Genomic DNA, 17,011 nt, shown 5'->3' with positions numbered 1-17,011 from the left:
TTTCCTGTGTCGAGATAATGAGAAGGACTAGAAAGTGAGAGACAACTGGAAAAAAAACTGTTGTGGAGTGGCTGTAGTAAAAGTAAATGGTCTGGTAAAGCTCCCCAATGACAATCATTTAAGTGTCTTTAACCTAACCATATCATGTATATTCTAGTTAGTGTTTGGCATATAATATGATCCATCAGTACGGAGCATGAACTGTGTGTATGAAGGTAAAAGTCATTCACACACATAAAAACTCTCTAAAATACAAATACAACAATGTAATAAAAGAGTTAAAAGGGTTAAGGGTTAAACTTCCTTCTCTTTAAACCTATAATTTGATATAAAATACATTCCTGATGTCATATAGGACACGTAATTATAACCTTATTTGCCTTTTTGAGGACTTCAGTCATAAGTTATTGAAGGGATCTCTGTGTTTTGCCAGTAATTTTAATGTTTCTCGTACTTTTCTCTCTCTCTCTCTCTCTCTCTCTCTCTCTCTCTGCAGGTGCAGAAGTATCTCGAGGGTTTCATTTTGACTCCGGAGAGGCTGATGGAGGTTTCTGCTCGGCTGAAGAGGGATCTGAACCGAGGTTTGGGGAAACACAGTCATCACAGGGCGCCCGTTAAGATGCTGCCCACCTTCGTCAGGGCCACACCGGACGGGACGGGTAAGGACGTTCACATTTTAGTTAGAGAATGTTTTAATATCAAAGGAGTTGTTAGTAGTTACTTGATTTTTGTTTGGACCCCCTAGCAACCGCTCTGTGGAAGCTGATGGGGATCCGAATAAAAAAATAAAGAATAAACAAACGACTTACAGCCAGTTTCCACTGTGGATGATGGGAAATGATGGCACATATATTGTTGTTATTCAGTTAATTCAAGTACATGTTTAAAATAGGATATTTAGAACTTACACACATGTGTATGAGGAGTATAAATACAAACTAAAGCAAACTAGACAATTTCTAAGAACTTCCTGTATAAGCAACACCAACTAGAACCCGACCGATATGTATCAGCCCATATCAGCCCATTGCAGATATACTGGTATCAGACATACTGATATCAGACATATTGGTATCAGACATATTGGTATCAGATATTTTGGTATCAGATATTTTGGTATCAGATATATTGGTATCAGATATATTGGTATCAGATATACTGGTATCAGACATATTGGTATCAGATATTTTGGTATCAGACATATTGGTATCAGAAATATTGGTATCAGATATTTTGGTATCAGATATATTGGTATCAGATATATTGGTATCAGATATACTGGTATCAGACATATTGGTATCAGATATTTTGGTATCAGACATGTTGGTATCAGATATATTGGTATCAGATATATTGGTATCAGACATGTTGGTATCAGACATATTGGTATCAGCCATATTGGTATCAGCCATATTAGTATCAGATATATTGCTATCAGACATGTTGGTATCAGACATATTGGTATCAGTTTGTCTTACGGAATTAATGACTTCTTTTAAATCACTTCTTAAAACTTACCCTTGTATTAATCTGAGCTCCAAGTTTTATGTTTCCAGTTCGGCAATGTTTTATGTGTTTATTTTCACTGTTTTTATCTTATTTTATTATATTTTTTTGGTATTTTATTCTATTTAATTCTCTTGCTGGATTTAACTTTTGTTTTTTCCTTTGTAAAGCACTTTGTAATGCTGTTTTGTTCTGTATAAATAAAGTGCATTATTATTATTATTATTATTATTATTATTATTATTATTATTATTATTATTATTATTAAAGTAAGTAAAATTTATTTATATAGTGCTTTTCACAGATAGTCATCACATGAGCATGATGCCATGAAGAAATACAGAGAAATACACAATCTGTAATAAAAGTAAAAAACATAGAAAAAGTGAGCAGAAAAATACACAATAAAACATGGAAATATAAAATGTCAACTTCTTACAGGATTACTCAAATGGATTACTAAAAAGGTGTGTTTTCAGTTACTTATTATTATTATTATTATTATTATTATTATTATTATTATTATTATTATTGTTTAAATGTTACTATTTATTATTATTATTTAAATTTAATTTAAATTAAATTGAAGTACAGAAATGCCACATATATGTTTTGAAACAGTGTCACATGTAGTTTATTTTACACTGTAAAACACATTTCTTGGTTGCAGTTTTTAAAAAACACAACTCTAAGGGAAGCTTATCAAAATGTTTATTTATGTTATGTGTTATATAATATCAGGGATTATTAAAAACTATCAATTATCAATATCAGTATTGGCCTCAATAATCCTGCATCATTAGGATATAATGGCTACTTCTGATATAAATCCAAATCCAGATAATTTCGTGTTGCGCCCCTAATCTGCACATATACATACAAGTCTAAAGGATTATTATTATTTTTCTTTTTAGAATTACAATTAGAATTTATTTTCTGGTCTGCATATACAAATTTATTTTTTATACGTACATAAACACACGAGAAAAGAGACAGATGCTTAAATAGAGCAGCTCAAAACACACAACGTTATGTTTGATCTCAAAAGGTAACTTCAAACAACAAAAATAAAACCATCAGAAAATATAAATAATATAAATAAAATATAAATATAAAGTGATAGATGTGTATGGATAGATGACAGATTGAGGATAATAATCCGTCGTTCCTGCCTGCAGAGAAAGGTGACTTCCTGGCGTTGGATCTGGGAGGAACAAACTTCAGGGTACTTCATGTCCGAGTGATGGAAGAGGAGCAGAGAGTGCTGAAGATGGACAGTCAGATCTGTGCCATCCCACAGGAAATCATGCTGGGAACCGGAGATCAGGTAAAATACAGAAATATTAAGTGCAAACAGAAAAAACAGTTCAGTAGAGCTGCAATGATCAGGTGATCAATTGATCAGTCGGTCGACAGAGAATTAATCTAAACTATTTTGATGATTGAATAAATGTTTTAATCATTTTTTAATCAAGAATACCAAATATTTGCTGCATTCAGCTTCTTAAATTTGAACATTTGAAGCTTTTCTGTGTCAGAAATGATAATAAACTGAATTTCTTTAGATTTTGAACTGTTGATTGGGAAAAAAAACAAGACATTTGATGACATCACAGCGATTTTAATGGAAATTCTGTTACATTTTACCGACAACACGACTAATCAGTTCATCAAAAAAATAATCTTAAAATAATTTTTCATCGTCTACTGACAGAATATTAAATTGGAATCGTTAACTACTAAATGAAGCTGCATCATCTTCACTGTTTTATTAAATGCACAACTTAAATCTGAATTTAATTAATCACTTTTTTAAATATATATGTTTGAACAGTGAAATACAAAAAGATGCAACAGCAAAAATAATCCTAGACTTTTACTGTAACTGTCATCTTTATACACATCTGCGTCTGTGTATACATCTCTGTATCTTTGAGGTGTTCAACATGTCACAGTTGATCATCTGTGTTTCTGTCTGTCCAGCTGTTCGACCACATCGCTACTTGTCTCAGCGAATTCCTCGACTCTCAGAACCTGAAGGAACAAACTCTTCCTCTCGGCTTCACCTTCTCCTTCCCCTGCGAACAGAAAGAAATCGACAAGGTCTCACACACACAAACAACCAAAACAACGGTCATTTATAGAAAAAACATTTATGTCTTTTATATTAAATGTTCTCTCTTTTCACAGAGCATCCTGATCCGCTGGACCAAAGGCTTCAACTGCTCTGGAGTGGAGGGACAAGACGTGGTGAAGCTACTGAAAGAAGCCATTCACAGGAGAGGGGTGAGTGGAAAATATTGATTTTTAAAAAAGATGTTTAGCTAAATGAAATGTTGTGTCTTTTATCATTTTAAACACAAAGAACTGATTAAAATCCTGGGACTGGGGTCTTTTTCCAGACAAGATAAATTCTCTAATCTCTATCAATATATTTGAAAATACTAGCAGGGATGTTTAATGAGATATAATAATTTAGGAGTGATACCTGTTTTTATCAACTCTCCTCCACTCCTCTCCTCCTCCAGTTAATAATTCATAAACCAAATAAAGCCTCACAGACATCCGACTATGAAAGAGCAAAAATATTCTACACACTAAAATTCATTTCATTTTACCTGATGGGGATCAATGATATGTTTGATGTTTTGGTTCTTTCACAAAAACCTCAAAACTGTCCAAAACTTTAAACAAGCAAACTTTTGTTTGTGGTGTTTTTAGTGTTTTTTTAATGTTAGTTCATTTGCAGGATGATTTTATAACATTTCACTGTTCAGTTTGTTCAATTTGATTAAATCCAAGGTGATCATGGTGTGAAGTAATTTAACTGTACACACTAAAAATCACTGGGTTACAATTGTACCCAGTTTGGGTCCAAACAGAACCAACATAATATTGGATTAATGTTACCCAGAAAGCCACTCAAGAGGTTGTTTTGACCCAGTTTTTTTATTTTACTGTTGGGTTATTTATCTAAACTAAAGTTTGTTGTAATCTACTCTGTTTAAACTTACAATGTCACAGTTTGTTATTGATTGTTAATAACTTGTGTGTCTTTTAAACGTCATCTGCACATCGTTTTGTACAAGAAACAACACATTTGTGACAGTTTTCAGCTAAACCTTGTTGCGTGTGTAACACTGAGTCAAAATAACAGATTGCTAACGTTAACACATTGGTGCTGTATTGATCCACACTGGGTAAAATATGAACCCAGTGATTTTTAGTGTGTATTTTAGCACTAATAGTTTGACAATTAAAAGTTAAAAGTTAAAAGTTGATGTGAAGCTTATATGAGGCTTCATCAGTCTGAGTTAGTCATATCAAGTGGATATCTGACACATTTACAGTCTTTTTAGCATCAAATTCCCTCTTTGTGTTTCCTCGGACAGTGTTTTTCCCTGTTGAGCTGCGGTGGAAGTGTAGTAACAAAAAGAGGAACTTTGGCACTAAAAAGACTGTAATGTTGAAAGATATCTAAACATAGCACAAAAAGTAAGGAAATATGTGTTTGGTAGATTATTTCTTTGTTGTAACAATGGTTCTTGGCAATAAATCTTATACTGTTGGGAAGCCTGTTTATTTCCCAAATCAGAGAAGATTTGGCAAATTCTTCATGGGCGCAACCCACATACTCAGGTCTGCTGCTCATAGTACAAATGCCTGTTCCTTTCAAATGTGGCACCATTTAAAAGGGAAATAAACAACTTTCCAACTGTAAAAGATGTATTGTTTGTGCAGGTTTTTTCCCCACTTGTCTGTTTTTCTGCTCTCTCTCTTAATGCTGCTCACCTCTTTGTGGGACAGAGATTCAGCATAATGTATTTACAGGCAGGTTATTTGGCATAGAGATTACAAATAAGAGGGAAATAAACACACCTCTCTCTCTCCCTCCAGGACTATGATATCGGCTCCGTTGCCATGGTGAACGACACCGTTGGCACGATGATGAGCTGCGGCTACAGGGACCAGAGCTGTGAGATCGGCATGATCATCGGTAAACATACATTTAATGAATAAACAACTTCAGGACTTGAGGATGAACTGGATTTGGGGATTATATCTGTGATTTTTCTGACATATATACATAGTAAATGCACATTTATGTAGTATTAAACATCTAGTCAGCATAATTATGAACTTATTTTGTAACTTTGTGTTAATATCGTGCAGCTGGGTGTTGTTGCTTGTTGTTTTTGACACCGTTCTTCACTGGTTCTGCTTTTACAAACAGCCTTAAACCCTGTTTGGATGCGATTATTCAGTGGTGGGAAGTAACTAAGTACATTTACTCAAGTACTGAAGTATAATTTTGAGGTACTTGTACTCTACTTGAATATTTAATTAGAAAATAACTTTAAACTTGATACCTTAAGTCCCCCCTTCACTCAGAAACATGTTTTTCTTTCTTGTGCCTTCAGTTGAATGTTGAAAGTTTCTCTGAGCTCATTGAAAATCTGATTTTAAGGAGCCAACCCTACGAGCAGGATTTATGACATCACAACCAGTTTGGAAACCAGTATGAAACTTACACAAGTGTGATGTGGAAACTTGAAGCCTCTAGTGCACAAACAGTGAAGCAGGAGACATCTGATGTCCAGCAGTTAAACTTCTGCAATGAAATATATTTACATATTCACAGATTCTGGGATTTTTTAATGAGGGAGAAGGAATAGATGTAATTTTAAGGATTTTAACCAGATAATTGAACTTTTGTTGTGGACAAACCATATCAGACACACATTATTATTCAAAGTAGAGTATTTTATATACATCTTAAAACATGTCTGGAGGGGATCTTTAAGTCTTTCAACCCTGTAACATTGGAAACCCACATTACCCAGGAGGCTGTTCTTCACTCTAACAGCTAATCATGGAGAAGAGTGTCCTCTCAGGTATTACAGAACATATTATTTCTCATCTAACAGACATAATAAGTTTTACCTGATGAGCAGGAAAGGCTCCTATACAGCATGATGACATTAGATATAATGAGGGTCGTACTGGAGGAGTGAAATGTCATCTTTCCCTGCTATAATTAGTTTGAGAGCTCACTGGAATATGAAGCAAACGGCGTCCCTTTGGAAATGATTACAGCGCTACCTTATACACATCTGTGTGTGTGTGTGTGTGTGTGTTGGAGAGAAGAGAGAAGAAATAAAGGTGTGGGAGAGCGAACAGGAAGGTTTGATTTGATGAGCAGCAGTGTAGTAAACATAAATCACAGGGGCAGAGCCTGATGTACGCCTGAATTTCATCAACATTTCATTATCTGTAAATATTATAGATTACAGCTTATATTAGTGGAGACTGTTTGCAGCCACTAGTCAGGTTTCCATCCAAGTATAGTGCAAATTATAAGCAAATTTAATGCTTGTTTCTTTGCTGGTGGTGCTAATCAGGGTCAGAGCCATTAAAGAGCAGCAAAGTTGGGAAATCATGTGGAAAACATGATGGAAAGATGACATTTCTGTTTGTTTCATGTATTCATTTGAGGAAGGTTACAGCCTCTTCAGATCTGATGTTTTCTGCTCTTCAGTGACATTTAAGCCAAATGCTTTATGTACGTCATCATTTATTCAGATCTTTTTTTTTTTTTTGAAGTTTCAGCCTTTCCACTCAAGTTTTTTTAGGCTCCATTTTATCCCAAAATGTTGAACGTTGAAGGTCGTCGCTGCAGGAATGTAAACGCTGTTGTTCACTCTGAAGAAGAAAGTCAATTAAAATCACAAATTCTGCCTCAATGATTTAACAGAAGCTTGAAAGATTTGTCAGAGAAAATGTGTAGAAATCAGACGAACACACACACAAAGTACTTCTTTAAAAATAATTAAGAACAACGTAAACAATACTACTCAGGTATTATTTGTAAAAAAGAAAAAAAAAAGGACATTTATTATTAAAATGGAAAACAAAAATTTAAAAAATAAAAAATAAAAATTTAGGAGCGTTATATTAAAGCCAACAAACAAAACAAAAACTTTGTCACTTTTTTTTTTTTTTTAACCAATACACCAACTTTTCCACCTCAGGCTACCATACAACTTTTTTGCGACATTTCTGTATGTTTTATGGCAAAAAATGCCGTTTCAACTCAGTTTTTTTATGTGCAAATTAAGAATGCGGATAAAAACAAGGATGGAAACTCACCTAATGACACAAGCAGGACTGTAGGGTTTTATAAGCACCGTTTTCTGAACTTTATCGAGAAAATAACCAGCAAATTAAATGATATTGAAAATAATTGTTAGCTGCAGCCCAAGGGAGAGACATCTGTCCATCAAGACTTTCATAGAACTAAACCTTTATTTATTTTACTGAGAGGAAGCTTCTCTTTTGTGGGAACGCCCTGATCACATTCACACCTGGAAGCTGCCCAGTACAACCACAGTCTGACCTGCTGCCACTGGTGCAGTTGGGGTAGAGGGCCTTGCTCAAGGACACCTCAGTAGTGGTAATGATTTATCCTGCTGGCCCAGGGATTGGAAGAAGAATGAAGAGGAAGCATTTTATATGCTTCAAACTTGCTGACAATCATAAGACAGCATGACATTTATAAGTTGGACTTTAGGACTAGATGGTAGCTGAGCCTAACGTTCATCTGCTCCTCCCCTGCTGTTCCCTGATCCTTCATCCCGTTTGTCTTCCTCTAAAAGGTACAGGAACCAACGCCTGCTACATGGAGGAGATGAAGAACGTGAAGCGTGTGGAGGGCGAGGACGGACGGATGTGCATCAACACAGAGTGGGGCGGCTTCGGAGACGACGGCTCCCTGAAACACATCCAGACGGAGTTTGACGTAGAAGTGGACAAGACGTCCATCAACCCTGGCGTCCACACGTATGTATGACGACAGTTTGGAAAATTAGACACAATTAGGCAATTGACAGGAAACTGACAAGAAATTTAATATTAAATTGATTGTTTAAAGTCATTTACCACTAGTCCAACAGTCATTTAACACTCTCTGGTTCCAGCTTGTGATGATTTGCTGCTTTTCACTGTTTTGTATCAATGTAAATCAAATGTTTTTGAGTTTTGGACCAAACCGGCAAAATATTTTATAGACTAAGCAATCAATTAATTAAAAAAAGATCAATTAATGATAGAAATAATCACTGTTGGTCACTTGGTCCTGATTTTATGCTCTTGTATATCCAAAATTGGGGGCCTCTTGTGATGAGGACCGCTGATAAAAATGCTTCCAGTTGTAGAAAATTGAGAGAAAGAAAATGCAAATGTTGTTAAGTTACATGCCTAACATGTACCAGCCTCCAGTCTTATTATATAATATTTCCAATTACTAAAATCATGTGTGCACATGCTCAAATATCCCCCCTTTTTAAGGCAAAGTTGAGTGTTTTTCATCATAATTAATAGGAATAAGGAGAAAAAACAATACCACTTTCATCTTTTTAAGCACATTTTTCTTTAAAGAGGACATATCATGCAAATTTCCAGGTGTATATTTATATTCTGGGGCTCTACTGGAATATCTTTGCATGATTTACAGTTTAAAAACTCCTTATTAATTATATGCTGGCTCTTTATGCAGCCCTTCAGTTCAGCCTCTTCTCAAATCCATCTGTACATGTTGGAGCTGAATCAGAGCTGAAATATGTAAGCGGACAACGAGAACAACCCGTGAAACAACCTTAGCAACCACCTTAGCAACAACGGCTATGGATGGATGACGCCCTGGCTTTTGTCTTGCATTTTTACATCTGACATCATAACAGTATAAAAGTAACAGAAATTTACAAAAAGCATGTCATGTCCCCTTTAAGAAACTTAAAGCTGCACTAGCTGATTTTTGGCCACTAGGGGGCAGGAGAACTCAAAAACAAGCTAACGTATTTTGGATATTTTATTTCCTTCCTGTGCTTGGTTTCTCCCGCAGGTTTGAGAAGATGATCAGCGGCATGTATCTGGGAGAAATCGTGCGGCTGCTGCTGGTGAAGCTGACGGGGGACAAGCTGCTGTTTAAGGGACAAGCGTCGGAGGCGCTGCTGATGCCGGGGAGTTTCGAGACGAAATTCATCTCTGAGATCGAGGAGTGAGTGTCAGACAGCGTCTTTTTAAATTCTTGTCTTGTCTTTTGTTCTATTGTGTCATGAAGCTGTTGATCAGTGATTCAGAGACGTAAACTTTCTAATTGGACACTGACAAGTAATCCGATTCAGTATTCCTTCAAATGATCAAATACTGTAGACAAGGTATTTATCAGTTAGTTGTTATTATTTATTATTTTAAATGTCCCCTTTTTGTTGTGTTAATTTTCTAGTTGTTTCTGTTTGTTGTTGACAACACTTCACATTAAAAGCCCTCCAGTGGTTCAGTTGGGTGGATTCCCTTCACCTCCTTGTGAAACATCTGCAGGAAATATTTTTTTTGACAGTTTTATTATCAACAACATGATTAAAGACCAAAGTATAATCTATCAGAATGAAACATTGAGTGAGTCTTTTCCAGGCTTTAAACAGATCGTTTTAATTTCTTGGACTTTATTTTAGACCTATAGATCTATATTTTTAAAACAGACTTTTTGTAATTTGAGAGTAAACAGAATGGAGACACTTAATACAGGTGGTAAACAATATTTAAAGGTGGAAAAAATCATGTCATACGGTGAGTTGAGGTGTTTCCAAAGTCAACAATTAACTTTTAAACTTAATATTTAAAGGACGAGTTCACAATTTTTCAAGTGTGTCTTAAAACAACAGTCAGGAGCCCAAATGAACATTGAAACAGGTTTTTCTTGCTGTAATCATTCCTCCTGGTCATACTGACCGTTAGAAGATCCCTTCATAATGCACTTACAATGTAAATGATGGGGGACAAAATCTACAGTCCTCCTTCTGCGCAAAAATGTATTTAAAAGTTTATCTGAAGCTAATATGAAGCTTCAGCGTCCAAATGAGTCAAATCAAGTAGATATCTTTCAACGTTACAGCCTTTTTAGTGCCAAAGTTCCTCTTTTTGTTACTACACCACCGCAGCTCAACAGGGAAACACAAAGAGGGAATTTGATGCTAAAAAGACTGTAAATGTGTCAGATATCCACTTGATATGAATAACTCAGACTGATGAAGCCTCATATAAGCTTCACATCAACTTTTAAATGACTGTGTGGACACACTGTGGATTTTGGCCTCCATCACTTACATTGAAAGCACATTTGAAGGATCTTTTAATATCCAGTATGAACAGGAGGATGATTACAGCAAGGAAAACCTCTTTCAGTGTTCATATGGACACCTGACTGTTCTTTTAAGACACACTAGAAAAATTGTGAACTCGTCCTTTAAAGCCACTTTGTGTAGAAACTTTCCCACTCTGGCGCCCCCCCCCAGGCGTCGCTACAAAGAAGTAAACATTTTTAACACATTTATACTAGTTACTAGTTACTATTATTAGTCTCTCTTGAACTTATTTTGTTTTATTCCTAAATCCTGCCTCCATGTTGTCTGTGTCTGTGCTTCAGGCAGGACCACGGTCTGGAAAACGCCGAGAAGATTCTGACCAAGTTGGGTTTGAATTGGGATTCAGTCGACATCCGCGTGGTGCATCTGGTCTGTGACACAATCTCCTCACGCTCCGCCCGCCTCTGCGCCGCTGCCCTGGCGACCATCGCCAACCGTATACGTACCAACCGCGGGCAGAGCCACCTGAAGACCACCGTAGGGGTCGATGGGACGGTCTACAGGAAACACCCCAAGTAAGACCCACATGTCTCAGCTCACGAGGGCTCTCACATCTAGTAGAAAGTAAAATGTTTTATAAAAAATGTTTTGACTTGACAGATAATAGTTTAATTATAAATTTAATGTTTGGTTTCAGTTTAAGAAGTTTTTGAATAGTTTTTTAAAGTACCGTCCTTGTAAAAACATGTGGAGAGAACAACACAACAAACTGTTGAGGAAGGTTCTTGTTCCTGGATTTTTAGTCATTTACGTTTCCACAAATGTCAGTGTGACTTAGTGGAAGAGAACCTGGAAGATCTGGACTCGTATTTATCAAACTTCTCAGAATCACCCCTAGGTATCTCTCTGAAAGTGAACTTAGGACTAAAAACACTCTTAAGACTCATTTATGAAGCGCCCTACTCTTACTCTCAGCGAGGAGGAAGACTTCTCGGAGAGAGCTTGACGCCGCTGTTTTTAGGACACTGAGATCCACAAAGTAGAAACTATGATGATGTGTTGCAGTTCTCTTACGCAGATACTGTGTATACATACCATTCAGCCTTCATAGACTGTAAACAAACAACTAATTTGACTCAGCTGTGTTCAACCACATCGTTACATGTGGGGGAATTATTGTTTCTGTGATGTCACACAGTCTTGGGAAATGCACCGTGTGAACAGCCTCTCTAGCCTAAATAAATAATACAATTTAAGACCTTATAAAGATATTTTAACTGTTGTAATGAAGTTGAGATTCATAACCCTTCAGCCAAGGAGACATGACTGTGTTCATACAAGTTTTAGTCCAATCTGCACGATTTAACTGTTGATCTTTCAATACGTTTATTTTCAACAAGCTTTCATAAAACATCTCACCTCTCATGAAATATATCTGCCTGAACGCGTCTCCTGGAAACTCCTAACAGGCAGAGATAGCACTAATCTCTTAAGTTAAGAAATTTGATGAAATGCTTTTACACCTAGTGCTAAAAGTAGGACCAAAAATTAGCATTTTTGGCCTGTTAGGAGTGATTTTCTACTCTGAGAAGTTTGATAAATTTGGCCCCTGGTTTCAGTTTGACTGTTTGTGTTAAAACAAATTCTAACATGTTTATTTTGTGGATTTCTATAAAGAGCCAAACTCCCTTTTAGCCGTGCAGGGATTCCTGGTTGATAGTTGTTGGGTTTTTTTGCGCAGTTTAGTCAAGATATAAGAATGTGTTTTCCTCTCTGTGTGAGCAGGAGGAGACGCTGGGTGTTCACATATTAAAGGACAAGTTCACAGTTTTTCTAGTGTGTCTTAAACCAGCAGTCAGGTGTCCATATGAACGCTGAAAGAGGTTTTCCTTGCTGTAATCATTCCTCCTGTTCATACTGGATATTAGATCCAGTATGAACAGCATCAAATGTGCTTGTGATGGAGGCCAAAATCCACAGTGTGTCCACAGTCATTTAGTGCAAAAATGCATTTAAAAGTTTATCTTAAGATTATATTGAGTAATTTCTTTTTATCAGAAACTGTCACTTTTATTGGTTAGAATAATATTTTACGCACTAATTCTTGAGATATTGTAATCTATCAAATGGTGGACGAGGCCTTTACAAGTCATTAGTTATTATTTCCTTGTTTCCTTGAGTTTTATTATCAAGAATTTAACATTATTAAAGACTTTAGTATAATCTGTCAGAATAAAACACTGAGTGAGTCTGTTGTCATGACATTGTAGATATTTGTTGGCTTAAAAGTTACCTCCAAAAGTTCATTCTTCATCTTGGAAACTTGGAAAAATAATCTCACCTGAAGGTTCCTTTGAAGAGTTTTTGGTTGTATATCAGCAGAATCTGGTGCGGAAGATGTCATATGGAAGGTGTCATATACTGAATATTATATGAGGCTTCATCAGTCTGAGTTATTCATATCAAGTGGATATCTGACACATTTACAGTCTTTTTAGCATCAAATTCCCTCTTTGTGTTTCCCTGTTGAGCTGCGGTGGAAGTATAGTAACAAAAACAGGAACTTTGGCACTAAAAAGACTGTAACGTTGAAAGATATCTACTTGATTTGACTCATTTGGACGCTGAAGCTTCATATTAGCTTCAGATAAACTTTTAAATACATTTTTGCGCAGAAGGAGGACTGTGGATTTTGTCCCCCATCACTTCCATTGAAAGTGCATTATGAAGGGATCTTCTAATGGTCAGTATGAACAGGAGGAATGATCACAGCAAGAAAAGCATGTTTCAGTGTTTATTCAGGCTCCTAACTGTTGTTTTAAGACACACTTGAAATACCATGGATTATAAACCAAGCCGCTGTTTATAAGTCTGTCACCTCTTTCATGTGTGACAACAGAAAACACATTTCTGCAGCTGATGTTGCATTTAAACTGTTTTCTCAGATATTTATCTTTCTTTCTCTTGTCTCTCGTTTCTTCCTCGTCTATCTTTCTGTTCTCTTTCTCTCTCTTCCCCCTCCGTAGTTTCAGCGCGGAGCTCCAGATGTGGGTGCGCCGCCTTGCCCCCGAGTGTGACATCACCTTCCTCGTCTCGGAGGACGGCAGCGGGAAGGGTGCCGCCATGGTAACGGCCGTGGCTCAGCGGCTGGCTCTCCAGTCGCGGCTGCTGGAGGACAGCGACGGTGAGGACGAGGAGGAGGAGGAGGACGACGAAGATTAATAAAAGTAGAGAGAGGACGCAGAACGCTATGCAAAAAACTTCTAGCTCAGAGCAGATGGATGTTGAGCCTCCGGACGAGGAGTTTGAAATCTTTCTGTTTTTAAAGTGTTTCACCGTGTTTGGTTGGTGACCCATCAGATTCTGTGACCTGCACTGATGTTCTTCCTCCAACTACGACCACCTCGCTCCTCACGCCTAAACCCGACCAACGCCGCGGGTCACAGAATCTGACGGGTCACCAAAATACGGTGAATCACTGGCAACATTTACACACAGCAAAGTTTGTGAATATTATGTAAAGTTTTGAGTCAAAGTTCAGTTCGTTTTCTGTTACAAACTATAAACTCATGTTTTGGGTTTAGAAACAATAGGCCAGTGAAAGATGCCGCCGTGACCTCTGGGAAATGCAGTGCACACACCGCACCAAACAGACTAAATATAAAAAGAAAATGATTTAATTTGCAGATGATGTGTCGGATTTTATAACTCAACCAAAACCAGGACTCACACTTTTTTATTTCTGAGTCTTGCAGGTAAAACATGAGACTCATGTAGCTGTTATATCAGTTTTATTCACGGCAGGTGCGCTTGATTGTTCTATAACTGCGGTGACCGGGCGGAGACATGAATAATATTTCTCATTGGAGGCTTTGTTGAAGAGAGAAACAAAAAGTGATAAAGTTGTTTAGTTTTATATTCATTTATTTTGGTATTTTATGCCTGTTCAGCACTTTGGTCAACTATGGTTGTTTTAAAAGGTGCCATAAAAATAAATTTTAACTTGACTTGACTTGACTAGTGTGTCGGCCTTTAAGAACTAAATATATGTGACGGGATCGACTGTGAATGTCCTGAGTCGGGGACAGAGAAAGCAAAACCGACCACCTTTATCCTACAAGCTACAAACACCAGAAATGTTAGCATGCTAATGTTAGCAAGCAGTTGAGACTAAGTTGAGCTGATAAGCTGAGTCTGAAATGTCCTAAAACAGCCACCGTACAGAGGATACAGCCTTTTGATCGCTGTAACAACATGGCCTCTCCTCTGGCGCCACCCTCAGGACAAACTTTACATTTCTTGCCCCTGTAGTGGTAAGGAAGAAACAGGTTTTGTTTTCTGTGGTGTGAACAAAACAAACCAACACTGACTGATGTGTTGATGCTTCTCTGCAGTTTTAATTACAGTTTGCTGCTTTTTTCTAAGAGTTTTGTCCATTTAAATGATCTTAAAACTCTTCCTGTTATATAAGATAAGAAATGAATTAGAGATGAAGAGCAGATGACCAACTGGAAACACTTTTATTACTTGAAATCAAATCAAAACCCTAAAATAGTTTTCTTAAAGGTGCAATATGTAAGAATGAGAAATTTCTTCTCATTAATGACACTGGTGGCTGTTAAGTGGCTAACATTCGCCAGCTAAAACCACAATATCACATTTCACATGCTTTGCAGTAATGTTAGCTTACCTGTCCAAGAGGAAGAAAGCCAGCTTTGGGCCAGACATTAGCGGACTCCATTTCTAAGCTAACGTTAGCTAGTGTTGCACCCTGTAGGTGCTGTACGGGGACGGGAGCGTCCTGAACATCTCTTCCTTTGGATTTTCCCGGCAAATCCGTCCACAGGCTGTTATAGGCAACCAAGAAAGTCGGGAACGGTCTCATTTTATTATTTCTTCGCACTCTGTTGATAATTTTAGTTCATTTTTTTAATGTTTTAAACCAAAATTCTTACATATTGCACCTTTAAGGTGCCAAAAATCTCTGCTGTTTCTCTTTCTAATGAGAAATGAAGGGAAACGTCCAGTGTTTCTAACATAAGGTGGTATGAGTTGGTTGTCAGTAGTGTCATCAATATTTTTATGAGATTTTATGAGAGATTAGAGTCAAGTAGATTAACAGAAGAAGAGCTGAATATCTCATTTCAATGTGATTTATTTTCATTGATTTGTTCACATTCCAATCTTACTGCATGAATATTTAAGCCACAACACAACATACAAGTAAGTTATGAAATAAATTAATAAAGTACGGAGTCCAGGAGGAGTCCACGGAGAAAAAAAACAACTAGTTTGTGTTCTCGATTTAATAATTCATGCTTTTGAATGAACTATTTTGCCAGTCAGCCAGAAGTTTGAAGAAAAAGTGATGAAGGAGACATTTTGTCTGTAAAGTCAGTTACTGATATGATCTGGATCCAAAGCATAATAAACAGTATATATGATATAATACATCAAAAACTGAATGACATCTGCAGAAGTCTGTTTTATTTTAAAAGATCTCAGAGATAACACAGTGTTCTGCTTAAAGTATATCTATATATCTTATCTAAGATCAAAATAAAACCTTATTAAATCTAAGTGATCCACAGTGAGGGTGTACATTACACCGGAGGAGAAAATGGCATGAGGGTGAAATCTGTTAAATCGAAAGCACAAATTATTAAATCCAGAGCACAAATAATTAACTCCAGAGCACAAATAATTAAATCCGGAGCACAAATTATTAAAGCCAGAGCATGATTTATTAAATCCAGGGCAGGAATTATTAAGTCGGGAGCACAAATTATTTTTTCTCTGTGGCCTCTTCTGGACTCCGTAATAAAGAAAGAAAGACGTTCAGGAAAAATGATGAACCGTCCAATCAGATTATAGCCTCCATGGACTTCCAGTGCTATAGATCTACATTAGTTTTAAGTTTTCCATAGAGTACTTGTAAGTTGTCTCAGTACTGCTTGAGTTTTTGTCTTTTTTTCAGTCACTCGCTGATCTCTCACCACCTGAGAAAATCTCAACCTGCTGGAGAATAAATGCCAAACACTGAAGTTTATAATCGCACTTCCATGACTTTTACTGCTGGGTTTGTTGTTTTTTTTTGCACAGCAGCAAATTGTTAATGTACGTAGTACAAGTACGTTGTTGTTTACAGAAGATTTTCAGGAATTCTGCTTCCATCTGGTTGAGATCAAAATATTATTGTACATTAAAATGTACCGTGTTGTACTGATGTTTTCTTGCTCACATTGTACCGACAGTAACCAGTCACACTTTTATTCCTGTCAGTGTCGATGCTTTTATGCTCTGATTCCATCACTGCAGCTCAGAATTACATGATGCGACTTGAAAATAAAAACTAAACCCTC

General features: G+C 36.7%; 1 protein-coding gene across 4 annotated transcripts in view; it reads left to right on the top strand.

Annotated features, from left to right (window-relative positions):
- The window catches only part of LOC137196092 (hexokinase-2-like), a 33,416-nt gene extending 16,405 nt beyond the window's left edge, over positions 1 to 17,011 (top strand). For all 4 annotated transcript variants that reach the window (XM_067608903.1, XM_067608905.1, XM_067608904.1 and 1 more), the window contains 9 exons: positions 497 to 659; positions 2,685 to 2,833; positions 3,490 to 3,609; positions 3,697 to 3,792; positions 5,404 to 5,503; positions 8,163 to 8,346; positions 9,407 to 9,562; positions 10,991 to 11,224; positions 13,676 to 17,011. In XM_067608903.1, the coding sequence (XP_067465004.1) occupies positions 497 to 659; positions 2,685 to 2,833; positions 3,490 to 3,609; positions 3,697 to 3,792; positions 5,404 to 5,503; positions 8,163 to 8,346; positions 9,407 to 9,562; positions 10,991 to 11,224; positions 13,676 to 13,871 (1,398 nt within the window). In that variant the 3' untranslated portion in view covers positions 13,872 to 17,011. The remainder of the gene's footprint in view (positions 1 to 496; positions 660 to 2,684; positions 2,834 to 3,489; positions 3,610 to 3,696; positions 3,793 to 5,403; positions 5,504 to 8,162; positions 8,347 to 9,406; positions 9,563 to 10,990; positions 11,225 to 13,675) is intronic.

This window comes from Thunnus thynnus, chromosome 13, assembly GCF_963924715.1.
Source record: "Thunnus thynnus chromosome 13, fThuThy2.1, whole genome shotgun sequence".
In the NCBI taxonomy this organism is placed as follows: domain Eukaryota; kingdom Metazoa; phylum Chordata; class Actinopteri; order Scombriformes; family Scombridae; genus Thunnus; species Thunnus thynnus.
Note: the sequence above shows the minus strand (reverse complement) of the source record. Positions and strands in the feature narration are given on the sequence as shown.